Source organism: Oncorhynchus mykiss, chromosome 19 (assembly GCF_013265735.2).
Source record: "Oncorhynchus mykiss isolate Arlee chromosome 19, USDA_OmykA_1.1, whole genome shotgun sequence".
Classification (NCBI taxonomy): domain Eukaryota; kingdom Metazoa; phylum Chordata; class Actinopteri; order Salmoniformes; family Salmonidae; genus Oncorhynchus; species Oncorhynchus mykiss.
This window is the reverse complement of record NC_048583.1, coordinates 19,185,043-19,202,171: the sequence shown is the minus strand read 5'-3', so window position 1 is coordinate 19,202,171 and position 17,129 is coordinate 19,185,043. Positions and strand designations below refer to the sequence as shown.

At 43.6% G+C, this 17,129-nt stretch overlaps 1 protein-coding gene across 1 annotated transcript; it reads right to left on the bottom strand.

Moving 5' to 3' along the window:
* Positions 1 to 5,594: 5,594 nt before the first annotated feature.
* LOC110497464 (zinc finger protein 501-like) lies at positions 5,595 to 7,355 on the bottom strand. The gene has a single exon (XM_021573573.2). It carries the CDS (start codon positions 7,058 to 7,060, stop codon positions 5,789 to 5,791), a length of 1,272 nt encoding a protein of 423 aa, XP_021429248.1. The 5' UTR covers positions 7,061 to 7,355; the 3' UTR covers positions 5,595 to 5,788.
* Positions 7,356 to 17,129: the final 9,774 nt, after the last annotated feature.

Here is a 17,129-nt window from a genome sequence, read left to right as displayed (position 1 = left end):
CTTACAGGAGGCATGTGCAGTATGCTGTAGGTCTAAAAAGAGCCTAAAATGCCCACTTTCATCATGATTTTCAGAAACGTTTTTGAAGTTTCTTTGTGAGAATTGACAGCAACATCTGATACCCTAAATATTTTCCGCTCCCTCTGGTCTGGAATCGCCCCAAAGGGATGAGGGTGAAGTCCACCTTTAGGTAGTGTAAGTTTGTCGTTTTGAGAAGAGAACGTAAACCATTTTCTCAAGGACCAGAAATGTGTGTCCTCTTCCTCTTGGACAAGAAAGAAATACAAGTTTTGCTGTATCCACATTCTAACCATTTTTTGACAAGCAAATTCACACTCTCCATCTTTTCCTCTTTGTCTTTCCTCCTTTCTAGGGTTAATCATAACTATGGAGACACTGAACTAAATGGGATATCGCCAGGCGTCTGGCTTTGGTAGACCCTGGCCCACACAAGCCTTCATCTCCTTCACATCTCCTGTTCTCCCACAACACTGAACAAAACTATAAACGCAACATGTAAAGTGTTGGTCTCGTGTTGAGCTGAAATAAAAGATCACATAAATGTTCCAGAAATGTTCCCTATATCCCTGTTACATCCCTGTTTGTGAGCATTTCTCCTTTGCCAAGATAATCCATCCACCTGACAGGTGTGACATATCTAGAAGCTGACTAAACAGCATGACCTTGTGCTGGGGACAATAAAAGGCCACTCTAAAATGTGCAGTTTTTTCACACAACACAATGCCACAGATGTCTCAAGTTTTGTGGGAGCGTGCAATTGGCATGCTGACTGCAGGAATGTCCACAAGAGCTGTTGCCAGAGAATTGTATTCTCATTTCTCGACCATAAGCTACCTCCAATGTGGTTTTAAAGAACTTGGCAGTATGTCCAACCGGCCTCACAATCGAAGACCACGTGTATGGCGTCGTAGGAGCGAGCGGTTTGCTGATGAACAGAGTGCCCCATGGTGGCGGTGGGGTTATAGTATGGGCAGGCATAAGCTACGGACAACGAACACAATAGCATTTTATCAATGGAAATTTGAATGCACAGAGATACCGTGATGAGATCCTGAGGCCCATTGTTGTGCCATTCATCCTCTGCTATCACCTCATGTTTCAGCATGATAATGCACGGCCCGATATCACAAAGATCTGTACACAATTCCTGGAAGCTGAAAATAGTTCTTCCAGGACCTGCATACTCACCAGACATTTCACCCATTGAGCGTGTTCCAATTCCCGCCAATAGCAACTTCACATAGCCATTGAAGAAGAGTGGGACAACATTCCACAAGCCAAAATCAACAGCCTGATCAACTCTATGCGAAGGAGATGTGTCGCTCTGCATGAGGCAAATGGTGGTCACACCAGATGCTGACTGGATTTCTGATCAACGCCCTTACCTTATTTTTAAGGTATCTGTGACTAACAGATGCATATCTGTATTACCAGTCATGTGAAATCCGTAGATTAGGGTCTCATTTAGTTATTTAAATTGACTGATATCCTTATATGAACTGTAACTCAGTGAAATCTTTAAATAGTTGCATGTTGCGTTTATAGACAGCGCGAAACCTCACGATGAAGGTGTTTTGCTCCCACTGCTTCTTCAACAACATAGAGGACGGTGATGGCCAATGTTACCAACTGCTCCTAGACCGGGGTTTACCGTACTAAGAGGTGGGCAATCTGAATGAACCAGAAGTCTGAGAACCTGCCAGATTGTCAACAAAAACCACACAAGACACAATGACTAATATATTGGTAGCACTCTGAAGCGGAGGGATACACCCCAGGTGAGGATTTAGAGATTTACTCCCGTGTACACCTGTATCACGGCTGGGGTCCGCCCCATGTATAGACCCCATTGGCTCGACACACGTTCTCTACATCATTTTTGGAGGTGCCTCTAGCACCATAGAGGATTGGAGTGATCCATATAGCTCACGTAACCGTGGTTCCATACGTAACCTTCGTTATGTTTCACTATATTGGATACTCCAATACATTCGTATACCCGTACCAGATTTAGGCGGTGCTAGAGGGACATGGCCAGCCAGCGGCGAAGTCCCAGCGCAGGACCGAGACGCAGGGGCCGTCAATGTGGAAGGGGGTTCCCGGCACAGTCCCTGGAAGGGGAGGCGGCGCCCAGGACCGATGAACCAACCGCAGAGCCAGGGGCCACATTTACCCGATTGTACCTAGCAAAAGGTGCAAGAGGAAGCCCAGCTGGCCGCAATACAGATATCAGTGTGGGGCACTCCTCTCAGTAGAACCCAGGAGCAGCCACACCTCGTGTTGATTGTGCCACCACAGATCCCAGCACTGGCCTGTCAGCCAGGCGGTATGCTGTCCTGATCGTGGACACGATTACGTGAGAGATCCTCTGCTTTGATCCCCCAGGATCTCTCACCATAGCAGACAAAGAGCTGGTATGTTGTTCTCACTGACCATGTCCTCTCCACATAGGCAGCCAGTGCCCGCACAGCATGCCGGGGGGAGGCCCAGATCATAAGCAGAAAGGATAAAAGAGATGTTCACATGCCTGTTTGACAGAACCTTTGGGAGGAATGAAGGGTTGGGGCGGAGAGATGTACTCCTCCCACCGAGGTCAATCCGGTAGCACTCGGAGCTTACCGAAAGAGCATGGAGCTCACCCACCCTCTTCATGGAAGTAATCCCTACCAAAAAAGCCACCTTCATAGAGAGGTGTTTCAGGGAAGCAGACTCCAACGACTCGAAAGGCGGCTTTTCCAAAGCTGCCAAGACCACATCCAGATTCCAGCTCGCTATTGAGCGGGTCCTAGCTGGACGCAGTTTACAAACCACCTTCATAAACCTGGAAACCAAGGGATGGCACCCCACTGGCCTGTCCATCCACCCCACATGGCAGGCATATATAGCGGACAAATACCCTCTCAGTGTAGAGGCTGCAGAGCCCTCATCCAAGTGAGAATGCAGGTATTGGAGGACTTACTGCACCCCACATGACTCGGCCACAACCGCAATACCAGTGCACCAAGAGCAGAACAAACGGCAGCGCAACTGGTATGCCACGGTTATAGCCGGTGCCCTTGCGCTCTGCATGGTGTACTTTACGCCCTCCTGTAGTCCTAACATGGTCCATTGGTGCCGTTCAGCGGCCAAGCCCTCGGATACCACAGAGTGGCCCTCGGATACCACTGACCTTGAAAAAGGTCATGTCTCGTTTTGAATTTTCTCAATGGCATTATTAATCTGATCATTCTTGTAGCTCCTCTCCTTGAACTTTCTTTGCGTCTCAGCCATATTTCTGTCGAAATCGGATTGTTTTTTGCCAATTCTTTTGATTCGACAGAATTGGATGTAGGGCAAACTATTTTTCAAGTGAAGTGGGTGACAACTATCAGCCCTCAACAAACTGTTACGATCAGTAGGCTTCCTGTAAAGATCAGTGTATAGAACATTATCTTCACACAAGATCAGAAGATCAAGAAAACTGATTTGACGTGTGTCAGATTGCATAGTAAATCTCAGATGCTCAGAACAGGACTTAAGAAAAGCATGGAATGCCTGGAGCTGTTTTGCATCACCCATCCATAGAACAAAAATATCATCAATATACCGTTTCCAAATAATGATGTGAGGCAAGAAAACATTTTTGAGAGGGTTGAAAATAGACTGTTTCTCCATGTAACCCACATACAAATGAGCATAGTTAGGAGCCATGGGGGATCCCATAGCAGTACCTTTCGTCTGAATAAAGAAATAATTCAGAAACATGAAATAGTTATGCGTGAGTAGTATTTCAGCCAATGTTACAATGCATGCACTGGAAGGTAGTTCATTAAGGTCACGTTGCAGAAGAAAATGTTCCATAGCTTCAATACCGCCCTCGTGTGGAATATTAGTGTATAATGACTCAACATCAAAAGTAACTAACAAGGTATTCTCAGGGAGAGGATCAAGCGATTCAATGATAGAGATCATACTGCTGGTGTCCTTTACAAAGGAGGGGAGCTGTTCTGCTAGTGGTCTAATAAAAAAGTCAACAAAAGTAGATAGAGGAGCAGTTACTGCATCAATGCCCGCTACAATAGGGCGCACTGGAGGTTGTGTAACATTCTTGTGTAATTTCGGCAAAGTATAGAAAGTGGCAATTTTAGGGTGTTGAATAGCCAAAAAAGCATGTTCTTTTTTTGGTTATCTGACCAGAACTTAAATACCCATCTAGGACAGTAAAGATAGTATTCTGAAATTGGGAAGTGGGGTCACTTCTGAGTTTCTTGTAAAAGGTGTTGTCAAGCAGCTGTCTATGACACTCATGTACATAAACTGTCCTATCCATGAGTACAACCGACCCACCCTTACTAACCTGGAGCTGGATTAACTCCTGGAGCAGACTGGATCCTCTTAAGACTTTCTCCTCAGGCCAAGGTCATAAAGACAGAGGCATCAGTACACTTAATTTATTTTGAGACTAATATCCGATGGTCAAATTCAAGATCTTTAAAATGAATGTTTTTTTTTCTTGTTAAAAATTGATAATAGGCATGGTTATGAAAAAAATGTGGGAAATTTTGATAAAGGGTCTTGTTTTCAGATCTTTGACATCCTGCCACAGTTAATGTTTTTTTTTGTGTGTGTTCTGATAGGTGTAAGAGAGAACCAGATATAATTTGTAACGGTTTATGCTCTTTTTAAAAAAAACTGATCTTAAATCAGCATTTGGGGATAATTTCATCCTACTCCATACAACGCTCAGCTGGAGGGACAATGCTATTCCACAGACCCATGAGACAAATTAACGGTGATATGTTTCATGGTTTTTTCAAGTCAATAGAGATACTGTGGATTGCTGGCAGATTCCTATGGTAAAACTACCATCCTAGACTCTGACGTATATTGTTAAAGGCCTAGTGCAGACAAAACTGTGATTTTCTGTGTTTTATATATTTCCACATTGAGGTTGGAATAAAAAAAATAAAAAATAGTGAAATTGCCCTTTTAACGTAAAAGCGGTTTTAAAAGGCCACCTGAAGTTTGTTTTGGTGGGATGCAGTTGTGGCCTGCCTGGTGACATCGCTAGTTAAGAGCCCAATAAGAAAATCAGTTCCAAACCTCTCTGCCAACAGCTCGTTTTCAATTTTCCCCTACCCACTCAGATCACTCCCAAACAGTCCCAGCTAAATTCTTGCATGAGAAATTGCTCTTTGCTTGGAAGTTATTTTTGTTTCTTTGACCATTTTAATTGAAAACAATCACAGTAAGGTACTTACTTTGTTACCCTAAAATGATTTGATATTGAGATGAAAACAGCTACATTGGGCCTTTAAATCTAGACTTGAGAACATAATAGAACAGTGGTCCTAAAGTCATTCCCAGGGGACCCACAGGGAGTGCACATTTTTGTTTTAGTGCAGCACTAATACATGTTTCTAATACAATACTTTATTAGTTCATTAGTAGTTTAAAAACAAAAATGTTGAATGTATCAATAACATTAGTCTCACCATTTTCTCATCACCCGAGAGACCGGGAAACTCCTGTTTCTAACAACATGAAAACATCCATACCATTCTTTGAACAATAGCATGTACTGTACTGTTTGATCATTATTCAAATAAAATCTAACTTTATTTACATAGAACATTTTACAAAAGTGAATGAATCACATATCCATGTATTTGAAACCTACAAGATGAATGATTTAGAGTTGTTTCGCTAACCAGTTTTGTCCACATCCTGCTTCTCATCTCCTGACAGAAGATCTGTCTTACTTTTCTTTCTTCTTTTCACCATCTTCCTATTTTCTTTCTTTGTGGATGAACAGTATATGCCTGTTGAGGTTAACCTTGTAATTGAAGCTTTTTCCACATTCTCCACATTTAAATGGTTTCTCTTCCATGTGAATCATTATATGTTTGGTTAAGTCACTCTTTTGCTTGAAGCTTTTCCCACAGTCAACACAGCTAAATGGTTTCTCTTCTGTGTGAGTCAGTAAATGAGAAGTTAGGTTCCTCTTCCTATTGAAGCTTTTCCCGCAGTTGCCACAGCTAAACGGTTTTTCTCCTGTATGATTCTGGATATGATCAATGAGGGTCTCCTTGCGATTGAAGCCTTTCCCACAGTACCCACAATGAAATGGTTTTTCTCCTGTGTGAATCATTTTATGTCTGTTCAGGGTCTGCCTACGAGTGAAACTTTTCCCGCAGTCACCACAGCAAAATGGTTTCTCTCCTTTCGTCGTTCCATTTTCGTACTGTGTCCCTTCTTTGTGGACAAGCAGTATATGCCTGTTAAGAGTAAGCTTGCGATTGAAGCTTTTCCCACAGTCACCACAGTTAAATGGTTTCTCTCCAGTGTGAATCACTATATGGTTGGTTAGTTCTCCTTTCAGCTGAAATCGGTTCCCACAGTCTCCACAGCAAAATGGTTTGGCCTCTGAATGAATCCTCGAGTGCATCTTCAGTCGGCCAATCTGAGTGAAGCATTTGCCACAGTCAAGGCAGCAATGAGGTTTTTTAGACACGGTGCTGCTTTTTGTCGGTTCTCTCAATGGTGAGCTGCTGTCATGTCCTAATGGGACGCTGCTTACGGCTGAGCTGTGGATGGAGGTGTTGCCTTCATTATCCGGAGGGTCACACGAAATGTCGAGACCCTTTATGTGATCCAACAGTTTAAAGTCACTCCCTCTGCCATCCACAGTCTGGGTTTGGGGAAGATCACATTCACTTTTCACACAAGGGGTGAATACGAACTCAATGGTGTCAGATTCCAGGCCTTGGAGCTGCTCTACCTCCTGACTGGTCCAGATTTCCTCCTGTTCCTCTTTAATCTGTGTGGGCTCTGGTTTCTCCTGCCTCAGACTGGGGCTCCACTCCTGCTCAGGGGTTTCCTCCTCTTTTATCTCTGTTGTGATCCGCAGAAGTCTCCGTAGCCGGTCATTCTCCTCTTTAGAACGGGAAATTTCCTCCAGGTACTCGGCTACCACTTTCTCTACAACGTCAAAAATCTCCACAGCAGCCACTGTTAAACGCTCATTAACAAATACACTCAAAGACTGTAGTTTAGCCATTCTCAGAAAACTGAAAATTCCGTTTTAAGTTTCGTGTCTTCCTTGGTCCACACAATGACTATAGGAAATCAAAACAAACTCGCTTCCAAACCGATTTCCGTGTTTTCTTTTACTTGTTTCAGCGGGTGCCGAGCGCAGAAACGGAATACAGCGCCGCCAGCTGGATGGAGTTCTGGGCTGCAATAGGTGATATGGTGAGTGTGATTCAATGACTGCATAGAGCCCCACAATGGAGGTGTCCTAATACCCATAATCCTAGCGATCAAACAGTGAAATGGTTCCAATCGTTTTCGACCATTCATTTTTTTCCCCATAGGGAATTTTAGAAACAGTTAAAAGAAGGGCTGTGTTTTGTGTAGGCTCTCTAGGACAAGGGGACAACACAGCACCAGGAGGAAAAGTAATTGATATTGGCCGTTTCATGGTTATTTCTTTGTAAATCAACAGAGATACATGAGTGCACATTTTTGTTTTAGCCAAGCACTAGACCTGTTTAACATCAAGGACTTGATGATTGGTTATTTTTTTTATATATATATTTTTAAATGTCTTTATTTTTGCCTAAAGTATACAATATTTTACACCAATAACATCAGTATCACCATTATCTCATCACCCTGAAAGACATTCCAAAATAAAGCATAATTCTGGTTTCTTAAAAAAAATCAAACTTTATTATGGGAATTATTATTTTTTGTTTGTTTTGATTACAAATCAATTCCCAGATATTATTAGATTAAAGCATGAAAGGGATAAAGGGATATAAAAAAAGAGCCACCCCACCCCCTGGGAAAGCAGAGACTATGACCCCCGGCCCTCCGACCCAACCCATCACCACCCCAACGCCCCCACTACCTTCATTCCCATCTCCTGACAGAATATCTGTCTTAAGTCTTAATTTTCTTTCCACTTTCATCCTGATTTCTTTCTTTGTGGACTACCAGTATATGACTATCCAGGTTCACTTTATGTCTGAAGCTTTTCCCACAGCCAGAACAATTAAATAAAGTCTCTCCTGTGTGAGTCAGTATATGCTTTTTAAGCCTATATTTGTGTCGGAAGCTTTCTCCACAGTCACCACAGCTAAATGGTTTCTCTCCTGTGTGAGTCAATGTATGCACGTTCAAGTGCTCTATGCGATTGAAGTTTTTCCCGCAGTCACCACAGTTAAATAATGTTTCTCGTGTGTGAGTCTGTATGTGCCTGTTCAGATGTCCCCTGTGTCGGAAGCATTTTCCACAATCGCCACAGCTTAAAGGTTTCTCTTCTGTGTGAATCATTAGATGTTTGGTTAGGTCTCCCTTCTCCTTGAAACTTTTCCCACAGTCACCACAGTTAAATAATGTATCTCGTGTATGAGTCAGAATATGCCTGTGAAAAGTCCCTTTGTGATTGAAGATTATACCGCAATGTCCACAGCTAAATGGTTTCTCTCCAGTATGAGTCTTTATATGCTCATTTAGGGTCCCCTTGTGTTTTTTAGATGTGGTGCTGGGTTTCTTCAATGGTGTGTTGGTATCCAATGGTGGGCTGACGTAAAGTCCGACTGGATTGCTGCTTGCGGCTGAGCTGTGGCTGGATGCATTGTCTTGACTATCTGGAGGGTCACAGGGATTGTCAAGGTGGGTTACGCTGACAAAAGGTTTTAGATTCATTGGTTTCGAGTCACTCTCTCTGTACTCCAACGTTTGGGAAAGAGTCAAGGACTGAAGTTGATCCACCTGATCACATTCACTTTTCACACCGGGAGGAGTGAATATAAACTCTATGATGTCAGCCTTCAGCCCTTGAAGCTGCCCGGTCCTGATTTCCCCCTGTTCCTCTTTAATCTGTGTGGGCTCTGGGTCCTCCTGTCCCAGACTGGGGCTCTCCTGCTCACAGTGCTGCTGCTCAGGGGTAACCTCCTCCCCAGAGACAGCGAGCAAGAACTTGTGGGAGTCTGTTCCACATAGTTTTATCTCGGGTGCGATCCGCAGAAGTCTCTGAAGCCGTTCATTCTCCTGTTGAGATCGGGAAATCTCTTCCCGATACTCCTTTATCACTTTCTCTACTACGTCAAAAATCTCCACTGCAGCCACCATTAAGCGCTCACTAATAAAAACACTCAAATACTGTAGTTTAGACATTTTCAGAGGACTGAGAGTTTGGTATTCAGTTCAATGCGTCTACGCCAGGTGCCTTCTACAAAACAAAACAATTATCAATTATACTTCCGTGTTGTCTTCTTCGTTAAGTTTGTCAGCGGTTGAGTCTCAAAACAGATAACAGCGCCCCCAGCAGTTGTGAGCTGGGATAGATAAGAACAAACATTTGGTTGGAAGGTTACCTTGCTGAATGCATTCAACTGAAATGTGAGTATGCTCATGTAAAATATGATATGTCCGTTATACAGTAATATAAATTTAAACATAAGGCTAAGATAGAGATACCGTTCAAATACAAAATATTGGGCATAAAATAGCCAGTGGTGGAAAAAGTACCCAATTGTCATATTTGAGAAAAAGGTAAAGATACGGTAATAGAAAATGACTCAAGTAAAAGGGAACGTCACCCAGTAAAATACTACTTGAGTAAAAGTCTAAAAGTATTTGGTATTAAATATACTTAAGTATCAAAAGTAAATGTAATATAATTATTCTAAACAAACCACAGAAGCGGTTAGAACTACAATTTCAGCGCCTTTTTTGGTAGCCGCCGTTGGACGTGATGCAGCGTGGGCTCTCGAGTGATGCAGCGGTCTAAGGCACTGCATCTTAGTGTTTGAGGCGTCACTACAGACACCCTGGTTTGATTCCAGGCTGTATCACAACCGGCCGTGATTGGAAGTCCCATAGGGCGGCGCACAATTGGCCCAGCGTCATCTGGGTTTAGCCGGTGTAGACCGTCATCGTAAATAAGAATTTGCTCTTAACTGACTTGTCTTGTTAAATACATAAAAAAAAAAAAAGTGAAACAGGGAGTTTCAGTTCTTCAGAGAAAGCGTAGGTGTATTTGAACCATTATATTTCCTAAGCACTGAAACATTTTGCCATTTTGGTTTTGGATTCACAATCATGAAATACCCCTTAAACATATTACATAATGTTCTCACTACAATTTAGGAATTACAGTGGTGCACTTTATTAAAAATTAAAAAAAATAAGCCAATAGGCTTTCAGCTAGAGTTGAATATACTCGTCAGTAAACTTGGGAACGCCTGAATCACTACATGGGCAAGTGTTGAAGATACTCATCATATATGCCAGGCTACACATATTCATATACTGCATACATAGGCCTAAAAATTGTAGGTCAAAATAGTTTTAGGTCAGAGGCATGGTGCCGGGAGGTTACTCACTTGAAGCTAACGGCTGTTTGCCTGAGTGACCCGTTATAGAAGGGAGTTCTGTATGACTATCTGAACTCTATGTATGACCATCTGAAATGTACAATAACAGACAAAATTGCACCTCATTATCTCATTGTTATGGATGTCACTAGAAATGTCTCTAGAAAACAGCTTAATCCATGCTTTTGTTACTTCTAGGTTAGACTACTGCAATGCTCTACTTTCCGGTTACCTGGATAAAGCACTAAATAAACTTCAGTTAGTGCTAAATACGGCTGCTAGAATCCTGACTAGAACCAAAAAAAATTATCATATTACTCCAGTGCTAGCCTCTCGACACAGGCTTCCTGTTAAGGCAAGGGCTGATTCCAAGGTTTTACTGCTAACCTACAAAGCATTACATGGGCTTGCTTCTACCTATCTCTCTGATTTGGTCCTGCCGTACATACCTACACGTACGCTACGGTCACAAGACCCAGGCCTCCTAATTGTCCCTAGAATTTCTAAGCAAACAGAGCTCCATTTTTATGGAATGGTCTGCCTACCCATGTGAGAGACGCAGACTCGGTCTCAACCTTTAAGTCTTTATTGAAGACTCATCTCTTCAGTGGGTCACATGATTGAGTGTAGTCTGGCCCAGGAGTGTGAAGGTGAACGGAAAGGCTCTGGAGCAACGAACTGCCCTTGCTGTCTCTGCCTGGCCGGTTCCCCTCTTTCCACTGGGATTCTCTAACCCTATTACAGGGGCTGAGTCACTGGCTTACAGGTGCTCTTTCATGCCGTTCCTAGGAGGGGTGCGTCACTTGAGTGGGTTGAGTCACTGATGTGATCTTCCTGTCTGGGTCCCCCCCCCCCCCTTGGGTTGTGCCGTGGCGGAGATCTTTGTGGGCTATACTCGGCCTTGTCTCAGGATGGTAAGTTGGTGGTTTAAGATATCCCTCTAGTGGTGTGGGGGCTGTGCTTTGGCAAAGTGGGTGGGGTTATATCCTTCCTGTTTGGCCCTGTCCGGGGGTATCATCGGATGGGGCCACAGTGTCTCCTGACCCCTCCTGTCTCAGATTCCAGTATTTATGCTGCAGTAGGGGGGGCTAGGGTCAGTTTGTTATATCTGGAGTACTTCTCCTGTCTTATCCGGTGTCCTGTGTGAATTTAAGTATGCTCTCTCTCTCTCTAATTCTCTCTTTCTTTCTCTCTCTCGGAGGACCTGAGCCCTAGGACCATGCCTCAGGACTACCTGGCATGATGACTCCTTGCTGTCCCCAGTCCACCTGGCCGTGCTGCTGCTCCAGTTTCAACTGTTCTGCCTGCGCTATGTAATCCTGACCTGTTCACCGGACGTGCTACCTGTTCCAGACCTGCTGTTTTCAACTCTCTAGAGACAGCAGGAGTGGTAGAGACACTCTTAATGATCGGCTATGAAAAGCCAACTGACATTTACTCCTGAGGTGCTGACTTGCTGCACCCTCGACAACTACTGTGATTATTATTATTTGACCATGCTGCTCATTTATGAACATTTGAACATCTTGGCCATGTTCTGTTATAATCTCCACCCGGCACAGCCAGAAGAGGACTGGCCACCCCTCATAGCCTGGTTCCTCTCTAGGTTTCTTCCTAGGTTTTGGCCTTTCTAGGGAGTTTTTTCTAGCCACCGTGCTTCTCCACCTGCATTGCTTGCTGTTTGGGGTTTTAGGCTGTGTTTCTGTACAGCACTTTGAGATATCAGCTGACGTACGAAGGGCTGTATAAATAAATTTGATTTGATTAAACAAATGCAAAGGCAGCTACTTTGCTGTTATTCTGGCTGCACTTTTTGACACGACTGTAAATTAACCGTAGTTGGCTAGCTAGCAAGCACAGGATAAGAATATTGCCAGCCAGTATGTCAATGGAACATTTAGAGAGAACGACTGGGTCCATAGATACAGAATAGACTAAAGCTTTTCTCATTCAAGACAAAAATACCTCATTCAAAGGGGGTGTTTCAGATTTCAGGATACACGTGCTTCCTCTCCAAAAGGAGGCTGTAGAGGAGGTGAGGACCTTCTTCTGTTTGCCTACTAGCAAATTGACACTCCTTGACCACTCATCGGTTTCCAGGTCACTGAGGAGAGAGGGCGAAGGACAGACTTTTGTCCAAACAGGAAAAGGCCAGTGTCAATTCATTAGTAGGCAAACAGAAGAGGGTCCTCCACTCAATAGCCTCCCCCCGCCAAAATGACTGAGTATCCTCCCAGTGGCTAGAGTGGAAGTGTTTTAAAATCTGCCACACCCCCTTAGAATCAGCTGTTGTTTTTCTAAGTAGAAAAGCATGCACACATTTAAAAAACGCTATTTGTCATTTTATCTATAAAATGTATTACACTACGAGCTACATTTGTTTGGATCACTCTACACATTTTTGGGATTCCTCCTATATAAACGTAATTTGCCTCTCCTCGATAACCTTTTCTTAAATGGAGGCGAAGAGAGGATGGAGGTGAGGACGCGAGGAGTCAAGCACAACCAATTGAGATTCTCCCGTTGTTTGCGTCTCAATTCTCCACACTTCTCCCAAAGTGTGCACTTGAACAATGCCCGTAATAGATTTCAAAGCATTGGGTTGGTGTTAGCATTGGCTGGAGGGAGTTTCCATCATTATCATATCCATCAGGACCCGAGAGAACATAATAGAACAGTGTTCTTCACTCCTTTCCCGGTTGACCACCAGGGAGTGAACATTTTTGTTTGAGCCCAGCACTATCACAGCTGTTTGTAATCAGGTAATTTAATCAATGATTGGTTAATTAGTTCATTTCCCCTTTTTTCACCCTGAAAATTCTAACATGTTTAATGTATTGATAACATCAGTTTTGCCATTCTCTCATAGCCATGAGAGACAAAAAACAACCAGGAATTCCTGTTTCTAATAAGGTGAAAACATCAACATACTTTGAACAGCAGTGTGCGTTTCCTCACAGACCAGGACTGGTTGTTCCTACAATACGCTGTACTCTTTGATCATGAAATTAAATCAAACGCATTTTACAAAAGTAAATGAACCACACATACAGTATATTTATCTTAAACCTGCAACATGAATGATCCAGAGTTGCTTTTCTAAGAGTTGCCCATCTCCTGATCTCTGTCTTAATTTCTTTATTTTTTCCAAATGTGTTGTTTTCTTTCTTTGTGGATGTTCTATATGAACCCTGTCTTTCAAAGATAATTCGTAAAATCAAAATAACTTCACAGATCTTCATTGTAAAGGATTTAAACACTGTTTCCCATGCGTGTTCAATGAACCATAAAAAATGAATGAACATGCACCTGTGGAATGGTCATAAAGACACTAACAGCTTAAAGACGGTAGGAAATTAAGGTCACAGTTATGAAAACTTAGGACACTAAAGAGGCCTTTCTACTGACTCTGAAAAACACAAAAAGAAAGATGCCCAGGGTCCCTGCTCATCTGCATGAACGTGCCTTATGCATGCTGCAAGGAGGCATGAGGACTGCAGATGTGGCAAGGGCAATAAATTGCAATGTTCGTACTGTGAGACACCTAAGACAGCGCTACAGGGAGACAGGACAGACAGCTGATCGTCCTCGCAGACCACGTGTAACAACACTTGCCCAGGATCGGTACAGCCGAACATCACACCTGCGGGACAGGTACAGGATGGCAACAACAACTGCCCGAGTTACACCAGGAACACACAATCCTTCCATCAGTGCTCAGATTGTCCGCAATATGCTGAGAGAGGCAGGACTGACAGCTTGTAGGCCTGTTGTAAGGCACCTGCTGTCAGGCATTGTTCAAGTGCACACTTTGGGAGAAGTGTGGAGAATTGAGACGCAAACAACGGGAGAATCTCAATTGGTTGTGCTTGACTCCTCGCGTCCTCACCTCCATCCTCTTTAGTGTCCTCACCAGACATCACCAGCAACAACGTCGCCTATGGGCACAAACCCATTGTCGCTGGACCAGACAGGACTGGCAAAAAGTGCTCTTCACTGACAACTCGCGGTTTTGTCTCACCAGGGGTGATGGTCGGATTCGATATTTATCATCAAAGGAATGAGCGTTACACCGAGACCTGTACTCTGGAGCGGGATCAATTTGGAGGTGGAGGGTCCGTCATGGTCTGGGGCAGTGTGTCACAGCATCATCGGACTGAGCTTGTTGTCATTGCAGGCAATCTCAATGTTGTGCGTTAAAGGGAAGACATCCTCCTCCCTCATGTGGTATCCTTCCTGCAGGCTCATCCTGACATGACCCTCCAGCATGACAACACCACCAGCCATACTGCTTGTTCTGTGCATGATTTCCTGCAAGACAGGAATGCCAGTGTTCTGCCATGGCCAGCGAAGAGCCCGGATCTCAATCCCATTGAGCACGTCTGGGACCTGTTGGATTGGAGGGTGAGGGCTAGGGCCATTCCACCCCAGAAATGTCCGGGAACTTGCAGATGCCTTGGTGGAAGAGTGGGGTAACATCTCACAGCAAGAATTGGCAAATCTGGTGAAGTCAATGAGGAGGCGATGCACTGCAGTACTTAATGCAGCTGGTGGCCACACCAGATACTGACTGTTACTTTGATTTTGACCCCCCCCCCCCCCTCTTCTTCAGGAACACATTATTAAATTTCTGCTAGTCACATGTCTGTGGAGCTTTTTCAGTTTATGTCTCAGTTGTTGAATCTTGTTATGTTCATGCAAATATTTACACATGTTAAGTTTGCTGAAAATAAACACAGTTGACAGTGAGAGGCCGTTTCTTTTTTTGCTGAGTTTATTACTGTCCATGTTCAGTTAGTGTCTGAAGCTTATCCCACAGTCATCACAGCGAAATGGTTTCTCTCCAGTACCTTTGAGTATGCATAAGCGCAGGTAGGTTTTCCTTGAGTGTGAAGCTTTTCCCGCAGTCACCACATTTAAATGTTTTTTCTCCTGTGTGTATCAGTAAATCTACAGCTAGGTTCCCCTTCTTGTTAAAACTCTTCCCACAGTCATCACAGCTAAATGGCTTCTTTCCTGTGTGAATCAGAGTATGTCTGGTTAGGTCTCTACCTTATGCTTGAAGCTTTTCCCACAGTTACCACCGCTACATGGTTTCTCTCCTGTATGAATCCATATATGCCTGGTAAGGCTAACCTTCTGCCTGAAGCTTTTCCCGCAGTCACCACAAACAAATGATTTCTCCCCTGTGTGAGTCAGTACATGCCTGTTAAGAGAAACCTTTTGATTGAAGCTTGTCCCACAGTCACCACAGCTAAATGGTTTCACTCCGGTGTGACTCCGGATATGCTCAGTTAGGTTCTTCTTGTGTCTGATAGCTCTTCCCGCAGACATCACAGCTAAATGGTTTATCTCCTGTATGAGTCTTTATATGCTAATTTAAGGTCCCCTTGCGATTGAAGCTCTGCTCGCAGTCACCACAGCTAAAGAGTTTCTCTCCTGTATGAGTCTGTATGTGCCTGTTCAAGGTCCCCTTGCAACTCAACCTTTTCCCAGTGTGTTTTTTTTAGAAGTTTCTTCAATGGTGTGTTGGGATCCAATTGTCGGTGGATGTCAAGTCCTACTGGATCGCTGCTTGCGGCTGATCTGTGGCTGGAGGCATTGTCTTGATCTGGAGGGTCCCAGGGATTGTCAAGGTGGGACACAGTGACAAAAGGTTTGAGATTCACTGGTTTAGAGTCACTCTCTCTGTACTCCACCATTTGGGGAAAGAGTCAAGGACTGAAGTTGATCCTCCTGATCACATTAATTGTTTTACACAGGGAAGAGTTTATATTAACTCTATGACGTCAGCCTCGAGTCCCTGAAGCTGCCCTACATCCTGACTGGTCCTGGGGGGGGGGGGGGGGGGGGGGGGGGGGTCTTCTTCCTCAGAGACAGTGAGAGAGAACTGGACGGGGTCTATTCTACATCGTTTTATTTCGGGTGTGATCCGCAGCAGTCTCCCAGCCGGTCATTCTCCTCTTTAAACTGGGAAATCACCTCCTTGTATCTCGCTACCACTTTCTCTATTACTCACAAAATCTCTACTGCAGCCACTGTTAAACGCTCACTAGCAAACACACTCAAAGACTGTACTTTGGCCATTTTCTGAGGACTGATAGGTCGACATTCAATTCAAAACAAACTTACATCGACTTGCAGAATTGTTTGCACTGCCTTCTTCTTTTGTGTTTTCAGCTGGTGGCGAGCCCAGAAATAGACAACAGCGCCGCCCGCTGGATGATGTTTTGAGCTGGGCTAGATACAAAAGCAAATTTGAAGGGTTTTATTGTGAGTGTGATGTAAACGGAATCAATATAATAATATATTTCCAGTATATAGTAATAGTTCAGATGATTGACAAGGCTGTGCAGCTACCGTTGAAATACAAGCAATTTTATTGGGCATAAAATAACATAGAGAAGATGCTACTGTGTCATTCTGTACTGACTATTTTACAACTTGATGTTAGATGGTTCCTCACCCTGAAACTAGTCTATGGGCTTTAAACAGTCACTACAACTTGTGTAAAGAATTTAAGTAAAAATACTTGAAAATACTACTTAAGTAGTTTTTGGGGGTCTCTGTATCTTACTTTACAATTTATATTTTTGACAACTTTACTTTAACTTCACTACATTCCCAAAGAAAATGATTTTTTCCCGGAGACCCAAAGGTACGCATTTTGAATGCTCAGCAGGACAGGAAAATAGTCTAATTCACACATTTATCAAGAGAACATCCCTTGTCATCCCTACT